This window comes from Metarhizium acridum (assembly GCF_019434415.1).
Source record: "Metarhizium acridum strain ARSEF 324 chromosome Unknown scaffold_555, whole genome shotgun sequence".
Taxonomy (NCBI): Eukaryota; Fungi; Ascomycota; class Sordariomycetes; order Hypocreales; family Clavicipitaceae; genus Metarhizium; species Metarhizium acridum.
In genome coordinates, this window is record NW_027094039.1 from 545,157 (window position 1) to 557,297 (window position 12,141).

At 50.1% G+C, this 12,141-nt stretch overlaps 3 protein-coding genes across 3 annotated transcripts; 2 read left to right on the forward strand and 1 right to left on the reverse strand.

The window, feature by feature from the left end:
* Nucleotides 1-3,918: 3,918 nt before the first annotated feature.
* Nucleotides 3,919-5,209, forward strand: J3458_018859 (uncharacterized protein). The gene is made up of 4 exons (XM_007815609.2): nt 3,919-4,454; nt 4,539-4,584; nt 4,647-4,812; nt 4,884-5,209. Exons 1-4 carry the CDS (start codon nt 4,141-4,143, stop codon nt 4,910-4,912), a joined length of 555 nt encoding a protein of 184 aa, XP_007813800.2. The 5' UTR covers nt 3,919-4,140; the 3' UTR covers nt 4,913-5,209.
* Nucleotides 5,210-5,589: 380 nt separating this feature from the next.
* On the forward strand, nt 5,590-8,561 carry J3458_018860 (uncharacterized protein). Its single transcript, XM_007815607.2, has 3 exons — nt 5,590-6,209; nt 6,346-7,779; nt 7,848-8,561. Exons 1-3 carry the CDS (start codon nt 6,119-6,121, stop codon nt 7,904-7,906), a joined length of 1,584 nt encoding a protein of 527 aa, XP_007813798.2. The 5' UTR covers nt 5,590-6,118; the 3' UTR covers nt 7,907-8,561.
* Nucleotides 8,562-8,593: 32 nt separating this feature from the next.
* EXO1 (Rad2 nuclease) lies at nt 8,594-11,692 on the reverse strand. Its single transcript, XM_007815606.2, has 3 exons — nt 11,271-11,692; nt 11,062-11,209; nt 8,594-11,006 (listed from the first exon to the last, which is right to left on the reverse strand). Exons 1-3 carry the CDS (start codon nt 11,281-11,283, stop codon nt 8,912-8,914), a joined length of 2,256 nt encoding a protein of 751 aa, XP_007813797.2. The 5' UTR covers nt 11,284-11,692; the 3' UTR covers nt 8,594-8,911.
* Between the last annotated feature and the right edge of the window lie 449 nt (nt 11,693-12,141).

The following is a 12,141-nucleotide window of genomic DNA, read 5'->3' on the forward strand; positions in this document are numbered from 1 at the left end:
CTCACCCTTAAACCCGAGGGGTGATCCGACGCACTGATTCGAAAGCCACCGCTTTTATGACGTCCATCCCATCTTCCTTTCGGGGATTTTTCGTCGTGCCAGAGGGCGTTTGATTACTCCGTACGTTGCCTGCTTTTCAAACCAAACCACAGCCACAGCCTCAGCCTGTCGCATCTTGGTGTTGGGTGTCAAGTGTCAAATTACGGAGTCCCTAGCCACCTTGCCAGGTACCTACTACGGTAGCTGCACGGAGTGCTATTACCAAAGGGGGTCTCACACAAGGTGCCCAGAGCCAAGGATGGCCCAGTCGCTCCTGCCTCGCCTCCTGCGTTTAATAGTCCATACTGATCAAAAGGGTATTCAATTTTCGTCCTGATCATTCATTATCTCCCGGCATCATCACGCAGCCAATCATTGGCGTTCATTATATTGACTGACTTGTGCATTGACTATCATTTGTCTCGGCTGTCGAGAATGTGACCTCTCTAACTCTCCTGTTCTGGACCAGGAGCGGCTCAGGCACGAGGCACGGCTTTGGAATTCACATCGGTCCCCTGGCCGCTCAAGCGCTCTTCCGACGTCCGACCACCCCAGAAACCCGGGAAAGGGGGGGTGCCCATGCAACCAGCTAGACACGGCCGCAGCCCTCCATTTTCCAGATCCACCAATTTATCGTACAGTAACGAGCGCAGCAGGATTTCACCCGTCGAAACCCTTTGCCTCAGCAGACGACCGCAGGAGGCGCATGGTGTTGTGGACTCACCCGTTTTCCGCGCCCAAGTATCTCTCAAAGTGGACGCCATCGCGGCTTGCCACAAGGATTAGAGCCGGTTAGGTGTTTCCTTACGTGTTTATCGAGCTTTCACAGACTACTGCACTCAACCTCAACAATAGACTTCCAAGTCATGTCTGTTCAGTTCGTGTCAGAACCGATTCAGCCTGCACCAATCGGCAAAATCCCTCTAATGAAAGGGCATGAGGAGTTGCGGATGTCACGTGTACCAAACCCAACAGACCGTCTCGACTGCCAAGTTCACGCAATTACGTGGGAGTCTGGTGCAGAGGCTGCACGGAGTAAGGAGCAGCAAATGCGTGGAAATGTTAATACATACCAACTTTGCGTCCAAGTTGAACCAAGACAATCAACAGTTATGGCTTCCCGCAGTTTTGTCACACACACATACATACATGCAGTATGACAGTGTATCATTGATACATTGTGTAACAGACACATATCCTGTATAGTTTGATTCTTTGTGCCTCCTTCTGGATGCTCGTTGATGGTGGGCCGTCTAGTCAATTCAAGCATTAATAACCTGGGGGCATGTTCCCAAGTGGATATTCTTCTTGTCAACACGCAGCCACATCGTCCACCGAGTATGCATGACATGCAGGAAACACTCTGTCGAGACTGTGTCGAGACTGTTGCAACAGGGCCGAGCGTTACTTCTATCTTGCCTGATACAGACTCTCTGGCCCATATTGTACGACAGACTTCATGATTATTGCCACTGTAGGGCCGCCAGTCGATTCAGGCCAGTGCTGCCCTGGCCCTTGATTGCTCTATATGCGGTGCGGACAGATAAGTGCGCAATTGTAATTGACACACATACGACGGTACCGCTCCGTTCATGCCGGGGCGATAAACCGCAAAACACCAGAGCGGTCTCCACGTCATCCATGATAACGGAGATCTCACAACAATTTGTACGTAGGTGGCTGTCTCACTTTTCCAACTGGAATTCCTCGTACCCCTGTTCTGATCTCGGCACATTGTAATGTCGCGACAACTAAAAATAAGCTGGTCTGATATTTACATATTAGTACATGTAATAAATGATACTCGGTGAGGCGTTTAATGCATCAAATGCATCAACCCCGCAATCTCCTGCTCACAGAGGTGGTTTGCTGAGCCCTCGCCGGCACGTACATATTGCGCCTGCAAATAATCTAGGAGAAGAGGTCCCATCTTGATGCAGGAGCATGACGCTGCCTGCTTTAGTCGTGTTGAGGTCATTCATATCCCTTTCAACTGTGTTCAAAGGCCGATGGATAAAGTTCCGCATAACATTGGGCAGTCGTGCAGGATTCATGCTGACGACAAGTTTTGTCCACGGCATGCAAGAACAAGAATAATCTCATGCTGTGCCACAAACGCATGCTGTAAACTTCGAATCAGGAATCAATGCCAAGTATTTTTGGCATACAATACGCAAAAGAGCACAATCAATTGGTAGACGTCAAGATGATGTCAAGGCTACGGAATACTGGTACTCCGTCCTACATCCATGCAATTTCCGGATCGTCGTTGAGCTTTATTCAGGCCCACGGCGATGGTCATTCAACGTGCTCCATGTTGTCGTCGTGCAGACTATATACTCCGTATGACGGGCAATTTGAGATTTGACTGTCTGTCGTGCCTTTTTGATCGAATCAAATCTCAGTGCCAGGTGCCAAGCCATGAGAAACTAGCAACCGGCAACCGGAAGTAGCATGATCTTGGCCAAGTCCAACAGGTAACTTTTGAGTGCTATATGTGTTACAATACTGATACGTCTATCCCTTAGGGTTTGTTGAATATGCTCAAAGGCTATTGTTGTTCTAGTAGTCAGAAGTATGGAACTGCGAAAGCACCTAAGGTCGTAGGTTAGAAAACGATAACAGTAAGAACAGCAAAACTCTTGCTTGGGCACTGAAGAAAGTACATAATGTCACATCTACTCCAAAGACTGTGCGCGTTACTACGTACGTCTTCCGACACAACGTAGAAGGCATATCTCGACTAGCCATCAATGTTGAGTATGTCAAACGAAATCCTATCCGTTTGGCTGACGCTGAAGAAAAAAAAGAAAAAAACTGACGCTCAGGTGTATTAGATGGCCGCTGAAGATGTTAAAGTCATGACTTACCCAGCGGCAGCGAGTAAGCCGTTAAGCAATATCGCATCTCATACCACCAACGACGACCACATCATGCAACCGGACTCCTCATCGCATTGATCATCTCTTTGGATCTCGCCAGCCTCGATACGCTTCCCGAAATCACAAGGCCTAACCGGACTGTCGGTGACGCCGGTGGAACGCAGGCGACCCGGTATCACGGATAAAAGATCCTGAATTTGTGCAGAGTCCAAGTGACAGGGTTTTAGAGCCACATCTTTTACTTCACTTCTTTTCCTTTCTTTTTGGCTGTTTTCCTAGTTTCCACGTATCTGAGACTGTAGGTTTCATAAGGGAAAGTGTAGATATCTACAGATGGGTGTAACAAAGTCAATTCAATTCGAGTATATCTAAGAGAGAAGCTAGCTAGCTACGTGTGCGAGGCATCGTGGCCTTTATACATGGTGTTGTTGCCGCGGTGACCGCTTTTGCGGGTCATCACGTGTGTGGCCCGATGCATCGGATCGGGTTAACCTTGTCCCAGCCAATCAGGGCAATTGGTGCGCGGGCGCGTTCGGCCGGGCCGGACAACACCACGTCCTAGGGTGGTGATTATCACAACAGAGACACTGGAGTCAAAAAAGACTGGCGCGTGGATCGCAACAGACTAGGATGTGAACTTGTGAAGGGGGTGAACCTAATGAGCGGGTTCCCTTGCGACTTGAAACTTTGCATCCAAGTGAGCTCTAGGGCCGCCGAGGCTTGAACGGAGAGCTTGGGCTTTGTCAGTCGTTGAGGAGCGTCCTTTGTGACGTACAGGCAGAGTTGCCTGCTTTTGACTGGACGGAACAGCGGGGAGATTGACCAAGTGTCCAGGTATCTATTTATATGTCATATTAGTCTAGTCGATTCTAGGATCGGGGTTCAAGTCCAACTACTGCTTACCTAAGTACTTTGCAACGAGGTCATATCTGCAGATAGAATTCGGTTTGTCATGACGGACGACAGAACCGTGGCTGGCGGGGTACTGGCGCAGTGCACGCAGGTGCTGTGTAGGTGCTTGCTGCGTGTGGGGCGAATTGAGCTCGAGCTCCATCAAATCGATGCCTTTTTGTCCGACTTCAGAGCCAAGCTCCAGCTCCTAGCTCTGGACCTCATCCATCAGCAGCTCCAGCACCGTCAGGACCAGCCTCGTACAGCGCATCAATTGAACTCTGCTATTCCGCCTGAAATACCCCGGTCATCAGAAAACAAAGACATCATGGCTTTCCGAGCCTCTGTCCGCCGCGTGGCCCTCGCCCGCCCCTCGCCCGCCATCCGCAGCTTCCACACCACGCCCCGCGCCTTTGTCAAGGTCGGCGATGAACTGCCCGACTTTGATGGTCTCTTTGAGAACTCCCCCGGCAACAAGGTCAACCTGTCTGAAGAGTTCAAGTCGTCTAACGGGTACATTGTTGGCGTTCCTGGGGCCTTTACTGGTACCTGTTCGAGCTTACATATTCCTTCGTATATCAACCACCCGAGGTTGAAGGAGGCAGGTCAGGTGTTTGTTGTTTCTGTCAACGACCCGTTTGTGTAAGAATTCTGTAGTTTTTTTTTTTTTTTAATATACGTCTTTCATTCTCTTGGGAAAACTAAGCTAATTGGGCTGGACACCAGTATGAAGGCTTGGGCCGAGCAGCTTGATCCTGCCGGGGAGACTGGCGTAAGTTTACAGCCGACGACTTTGCACCGCAACACCGTTTTTGGGTAGCTGACTGGTTGTAGATTCGCTTCATTGCCGATCCATCGGCGGGATTCACAACGGCGCTGGACATTGGGTTTGATGGCTCCGCTATCTTTGGAGGCGTGCGTAGCAAGCGGTACGCCTTGAAGATTGAGAATGGCAAGGTCTCCAAGACATTCATTGAACCTGACGGCACTGGTGCTGACGGTATGTATTATCTGACTCGAGGCTATGAGGGTGCTGTGGTGCTGTGGTACGCGGTGCTGACTTTCTTGCAGTTTCTATGGCAGAAAAGGTTCTTGACTAGACTTGGTGTGTTTGTAGAGAGGCAGACGGAGGGATTTGATCTCTGGACACGTTGGATAGAATTGTTTATTGTTTGTTGCGGTCGGCAGTCGCGTTTGACTGGGGTTTTACTGAAACAGGCTGGTATAACACGATAACACGACGTTCGTAGGTAGTCTTGGCTGTTTGTGGGTCATAGACTTACTGCTTAGTGCAAACAAAACCAAGAGTGACTTGCATTGCGTTGTTTTTGCCTTGCTTCTTTGCATTTGTTTTTTTCTTCCCTTCTTCTTCTTCTTCTTCCCTTCTTCTTCTTCTTCTTCTTCTTCTTCTTCTTCTTCTTCTTCTTCTTCTTCTTCTTCTCTTTCTTTTATTCCTTTTTATTTATTTAAATTTGTTTTGAACGGTAGATTTATTCGTTTAATTGGCATTAATGTGAGCAGTGCTTTCGGTCGACCTCTGTGACTGCTCTTCAACCCTCAGGGGTTGTTGTGTTCAGGGTAATTCAATATGTGCATGTGGGTGGTTCGTGCATGCATAGACAATTAGCCCGGGTTGGAATCTGCAGCTTACCAAGTACGTGAGTCAGCTGGCCCCGAGATTCACCCGCCATTGTGTGACCTCTGACCACATGCACCACTGACCAGTGATTAGTGACCACCCACTAGCGCCTACGACAGGCATCCATGTCCCGAAAGTCTTAGGAAGTCTCAACTCGCCGCCGTCATGGGTTAGGCCTCTGTTAATCAGATCTCCATCAAACTCTACCATCTCCTTCTTCCCCGCTGTTCTGGTACCCTTCTATCCGACTTCACCGACGCACGCAGCAGGCAGCCTACGCCAATATTCAATCCTCTATTTGTCTCCGGCGGGACTTATACTGTTGCTGGAGACCCAAATCCGCAACTCCGTCTGCACGCCACATCGTCCTTAGCATTGACCCTTGCCGTCGCTCATCCATTCCGGCGATAGGCCCTGCGTTGCTGCATAGAACCGTCGTGCTGCGTCTCTGCTCGTCAACAACTCTCGTTTTCGACGAGCCTTTGCCTCCTCGTTTACATATCGAACCGCCACGATTCCTCCCACAACGAGGAAGCGAAAGGCTGCTGAGGCGACGACTCCTTCTCAAGACCGAGACAGAGACGCACCTACTCAAAAGAGACTCGCCGCCTCAGCAGCCTCCCCTCCAGAAGCCCCGCCATCACCAGTCACCACCACCAGCGCCGGCATGGATTCGGAAGAGGAATACGTGTCAGGCATGTCTACTGACGCCGAGGGCATGCAAGAATACAGCGGAGATGAGATGTCTGCTGCCGATGGTACGTTTATCATCCGCCTCCCTTGTCGTTTAACCACCAGTACTGGTCTTCCGCATCGTTTTTTTCTTTCTTTCTTTTTTGGCATTTATCTAGCATGCAATGAGCAAAAAGTCTGACAAAAGTTTCCGCTCTCCAGATTTTGAAGATGATTTCGACGAACCCGATCCCGACTTTGGAATAAACTCCAAGGACATCAGCAAGACGAAACAGCCGGCTCATGTCGTTTCGTTCAAAGTCCACCAACCTTCTGACATTCAACATCAACAAGATGATATGATTAATGAGGTGAATATGATTTTGGACATGCGCAAAGAAGATGCTGCCATTATGCTGCGATATTTCCGATGGAATAAAGAGCGTTTACTTGAAGATTACATGGACCGACCCGAGAAGGTCCTCGAAGCTGCGGGCTTAAGTAGCAATACAGCTGCCTTGCCAAAGCTGGAGGCGGTTCCTGACTTCATGTGTGACATTTGCTGTGAAGACGAAGATGGTCTACAGACTTTTGCAATGAAGTGTGGACATAGGTACTGCGTTGATTGTTACCGACAATACCTGACCCAGAAGATCAAGGGTGAAGGTGAGGCTGCTCGAATTCAGTGTCCCGCCGACGGCTGTGGTCGCATTCTCGACTCTCGATCGCTGGACTTGCTCGTCACGCCTGAGTTGACCGGTCGGTATCGTGAGTTACTAAACCGGACCTACGTCGAGGATAAGGACATTTTCAAGTGGTGCCCAGCTCCCGACTGTCCGAATGTTGTCGAGTGTGGCATCAAGAAGAAGGATTTGGACAAGATCGTCCCCTCCGTGGAGTGCCTGTGCGGGTACAGATTCTGCTTTGGCTGTCCAAACCCCGATCACCAACCCGCACCTTGCGAGCTTGTCAAGAAGTGGTTGAAAAAATGTGCCGATGACTCGGAAACCGCAAATTGGATTTCGGCAAACACAAAGGAGTGTCCCAAATGCAGTTCAACGATTGAAAAGAACGGCGGATGCAACCACATGACATGTAGGAAATGCAAATATGAGTTCTGCTGGATGTGCATGGGCCTGTGGTCAGAGCATGGCACCAGCTGGTACAATTGCAACCGATACGAAGAGAAAAGCGGCTCTGAAGCGCGAGATGCGCAGGCCAAGTCAAGGACATCGTTGGAACGCTACTTGCACTACTACAACCGTTATGCCAACCATGAACAGTCTGCAAGGCTGGACAAGGACATTGCGCAAAAGACGGAGAAGAAAATGGTACAGCTGCAAACTACGTCGGGCATGTCGTGGATTGAAGTACAGTACCTTAACTCTGCTTCGCAAGCTCTCCAGACCTGCCGACAGACGCTCAAGTGGACGTATGCCTTTGCATTCTACCTGGCCAGAAACAATCTGACGGAAATCTTTGAGGACAACCAGAAGGACTTGGAAATGGCTGTGGAGAACTTGTCCGAGATGTTTGAGAAGCCAATCGCGGAGCTATCTGATTCAAAGCTCAAGGTCGACATTATGGACAAGACATCATACTGCAACAAGCGTCGCGTCATTTTACTCGAGGACACTGCCGAGAACCTCGCAAAATGTAAGCCCTCCTCGCATTTTCGCAAATACACCTATCAAATATAAACTCACACAACAAACGTCATGTAGCAAAATGGACCTTCAACGCGGACCTCACCGCTCCCTCAGTCGCATCTGCTCGCCGCTAAGGAGACCAGGAAACAAATTTGGCAGGGAACGATGCACTGGGCCCTCGCGCGACCGCGACCGCGACCGCGTAAACTACGAAATATAATCATAGATTGCTTTGTTTCTTACTAACGACATCATGACTAGGAAGAACGCTGCATGCAAGCGAGGGGGAGTGGCATACATAAGCTACACTACACTGCTTTACACTACAGCACTTTAAGGGCCTCGGGTTTTATGTTATTTTATTTTATTTATTGATTTGTTTTTTGACCTATGCTAGTCTTGGCATGGAACAGGCGTTGTTGGGATTTTTGTATTTTTTTTTACCCTCTAGTGTTGGGGTCATTTTCGTCCCCCCCCCCCCCCCCCCCCCCCAAAGACATGTCAGGACATTCATACGCAAACGGGGCGTGTCTGAAAGGATGGACGAAGAGGATTTTAAGCATCTATAGGCGTGTTGGGCGCACGTGGTAGATACATACACGTACCTTTACTACTTTGATTCTGATGATTTTGAATTGCTGACAGGGCATGTGGAAACCAGATTCGAATCGGGTTCGTCGTGACGGGGACCTAAATTCGGACTTTGCCAGCTAGCCATCAATGGCTCGCATATGCCTAGAGGACTTATTGCAATCATCGCTGGTCGATACAAGGGGAACAAAGGAGCACAATATCCGTCACATGTAAACAATTCTGGCAATGACATAAACCTGAATCTCCTCGCCTCTACCGACTCATTATGACTAGTCCACAATTCTGTTATAACTCCTCTCATGCCAGGTATTTGTACTCAGTCCATACGCCTTCCTTATCACACTCAAGACAACCAATGTCGCACTGGCAATGCCAAAACGCCAACATGTACTTCCGACAAGTTACCTCCGTTCCTTCCCTTGTCAACACAAACACAAAACAACAACGCCTGAAAATGCTCATACACGCTGAATATATACATATGAACAGAAAAAAAAAGCATTTACCCGCCAGAGTTGAAAAAGAACTGTCTGTCGATACTGGTATCAGGAGAATGCAAATCGAGACAGATGCAAAATCCTTGGGCGCGGTTCAACCTCATCTTCGTTCTCCCCGTCGCTATCGGGGACGATTTGATCCTCGCTTCCACATGATTTGTTCAAGGCTTCAACCTCTATGACATCCACCTTGGGCAAGGGGACAAATGACGGGTTGACAGGCAAACCCTTAACACTGTCCTTGACCAGGTTGGCCTTGGGTTTGACTGGCTCAGGGGACACCACCAAGTTGGTAGCTTGGGCGCCAAGCCTCTGCAAAGGAGTAAGCCGAGACCTAGTAGTCGACGGAGCGGTCGATGGAGTAGATGCCATGCTGAAAACTGACGATTGATATGACATGGACGATGATGATGTAGACGAAGGTCTGGATGAAAATGAGAAACGACTGAAATTCGGCGCCCGAGATGGAGTCTTGAGCGGTTGTGCCTTTGACTTGGTGGACTTGGGCGGAGGCATCATATTGTTTGCAGGGCCCTCCAAGTCATCCTGGGTCTCTGACGGAACGGTGACCTCCGTGTCCTGACTAGCGTTTTGGCTGTCATCCAGAGAGACTTGGCTTTCATCGGGGCAGGAAACCTGGGAATCGTCATTAAAGATAGCAATTGGCTTTACCTGTTTGTTAGATGGTTTCCATCCCTCAAAATCAGGCAGATCCCTGAGGGTTTCTTCAATGGAGTCATCCGAAAAAAGATATGCATCGCTCTTCGCCCTAACTGGACTCCTCTTGGCTTTAGGAAGAGGAAAGAACTTGCTCTTCTTAGGCGAGCCGTCCTCCTCGTCCTGCTCGTCACATAGACGTGCCTTCTTGACTGGTCTGACCTGAGGCTCCGACACTGGTGCTCCCAAAGGAGAAGCGAGACAAAGGTCACTAGTTGTTGCCGTGGCTGGGCTGCTGGCGACCCGGGCAAGCATGTTGAAAATGGGCTCTGTCCGCCGTCGTTGAATCCTAGGAGAAGTTCGAGTTGGAGCCGAGCTCGTTCGCCTCGGATTTGATGTGGCGCGTCCGGTAATTTCGCTTTGGTTATCAACATATGGTCGAGGCAAGGGAAACACCCGTGGGACCATCCCTCCTTCGGTAATTTGCGCAACTCGTTGAGGGTCGACAGAGAAGCAATTGGGATCCATCTCGCCCATGGGTATGCGACTATGTCCTTTGAAGTATGATGTTATTGGCTTTCTCGGCGGCTGGGCTTGGGTCGCCGTTTGGGAGTGTCTCCTCTTAGAAGGTGTTGTCGCGATGACGATGGGTGCCTTTGTGATGGGGTCGACGTCACCCTTTGCAATGGCCCTTGCAAGTTCGGGCTCAACATAGGCACCAATAAATGGCATTTCCTCGGCTGTGCGAGTACCGTCCAATTCTGTCAGATGAACAAGCTCCCTCTTCTTAGGACAAAACACCCATTGATGCAGAAATGTTAGTTCTGCTTGATATAACTGGGTCAGATAGTTTTCTGATATGCGCTTTCCATTGAACTGCAGCAAGCGGACAACTCTTTCGGGCGACTTTGACTTTCGTAGCATGCGATAGGCAGTCTTTAGGCCGACGCCTGGCAGACCGTCGAGGTAATCACAACCGCTCATGATGGCCATTCGTCTGAAGTCGGCGTCAGTCCAGCCGGTGAGAGATACCTCGCGGCAAGCACAGAAATCGCGTCGGTTGATCTCAATGCAGTTGCCATACTGATCCAGTTTCGTCAAAAGACGTTTGGCACCAAAGACGAGCAGGTCTGAATCGTCTGAAATAATACCATTGACAAGGCCTTGGCGTTCCAGGTAGACAAGCTGGGCGTCCGCCTCATACGGGGCGACCACGTATGGGATGCCCATTTGCTTCAGCTGTTGAATTAGAGTCGATGCCATTTCTGGTGTGACGTCGATGCAGTTTTGGAACTCCTGAGCAGCTTGCGACGTCTTTCCAGCTTTCAAGAGGTCGTTTGCCAGCTTCTTTTTTTCCTCTCGCCTCTTGGCGCGCGAATTCTCCGTGGCAGCCTTGCTCGGAAGATAGTCGCCATCAAACACCATGTACGGGGTGATTCCAAAATGCTGAAGCATTCGGACGCGGTGCATGGCCGCATTTACATAGCTGGAGGTCGTGGTTAGTCATGAGGGAAGTTGTGAGTTCTATGATGACTACAAACCGTTTGGTGGGCTTGCCTTGGCCGAGTTCTACAGCACATGAGTAGGCAGCTCGGTGAAGCCATCCATACGCGTCGACAGCAAGAGTATCACCTCTGCACTTCCTGAGCTCCGTAGGCCGTTGTATGGACTTGAGCAGGGGCAGAAGCCCTGTGTTCAGGTCAGCTTTGAGGAAACGAGTCGTGTTCGTGTTTACAGGACAGGTACAGACCTGACACGCCCATAGTGAAGGCCAGGGGTTGGCATCAACAGGATATGCCGTAGCAGTATTACTCAGGTCGGCAAGTCGAGGTGTCGAAAAGCGCGTGAGATGTCAGGAGAGGGATTGGAGAAGTCGATGTCGTAGCAGGCCGAGATCAAGGAGGTGCTGCAGCAGGCCAACGCGTGAGATGTTGTTAGATGCGATATGGGGCTGAGAAGGAGCCGAGAGGGAGCTAAGAACAGGATGACGGGTTGAAAGACGGGTTAGACGACGCGATGGTGGAGGTGAGGCATCCAGAAACACGTCGGAATGATGTAGTTTCGAAGCAGGAAAGGCGGCGAGGTGGAGCAGCAACGTTGGGAGGTGGAAGTCAAGTGCAATGAAGATGCAATGGAAGTTGTTTGGCAAAGTTGAGCTGATGCAGACACGACCAGGGGTGGCCAGGGTGGCCAGGGTCGTCAAGGTGCTCCGCAGCGATTGTTCCAGTCGCGGTTGCTGCACTACCGTCGCTGCGCCTGGCCCAAGTGAATTCATCCATTTATTTATTTATTTATTTATTTATTTCAAAGTTGCTTTGCGGAGTATGGAGTACGGAGTACATACACATACCGCCATAACACTCGCTGCACCGGGCTGAGACTATGCCAGCAGCACACCGAAACCGAGTCCATTCAAGATGAAGAATCAACGTAAGGCTGAACGCATGCCATATACGGCGTATCTCCTGGCTAAAGGGCTCCGGTGTTTGCGTGAACGCGTGGATGGACGGGCTCACCGGGGCGAGCGTGGCCCCCCGCGCGAGTTCGCGATGCTGGGGCTCCCGGTCAAGAGCATCGTCCCTCCAAGACCCCGTACTCTGCGGTGTAGAGTAAGTAATGTC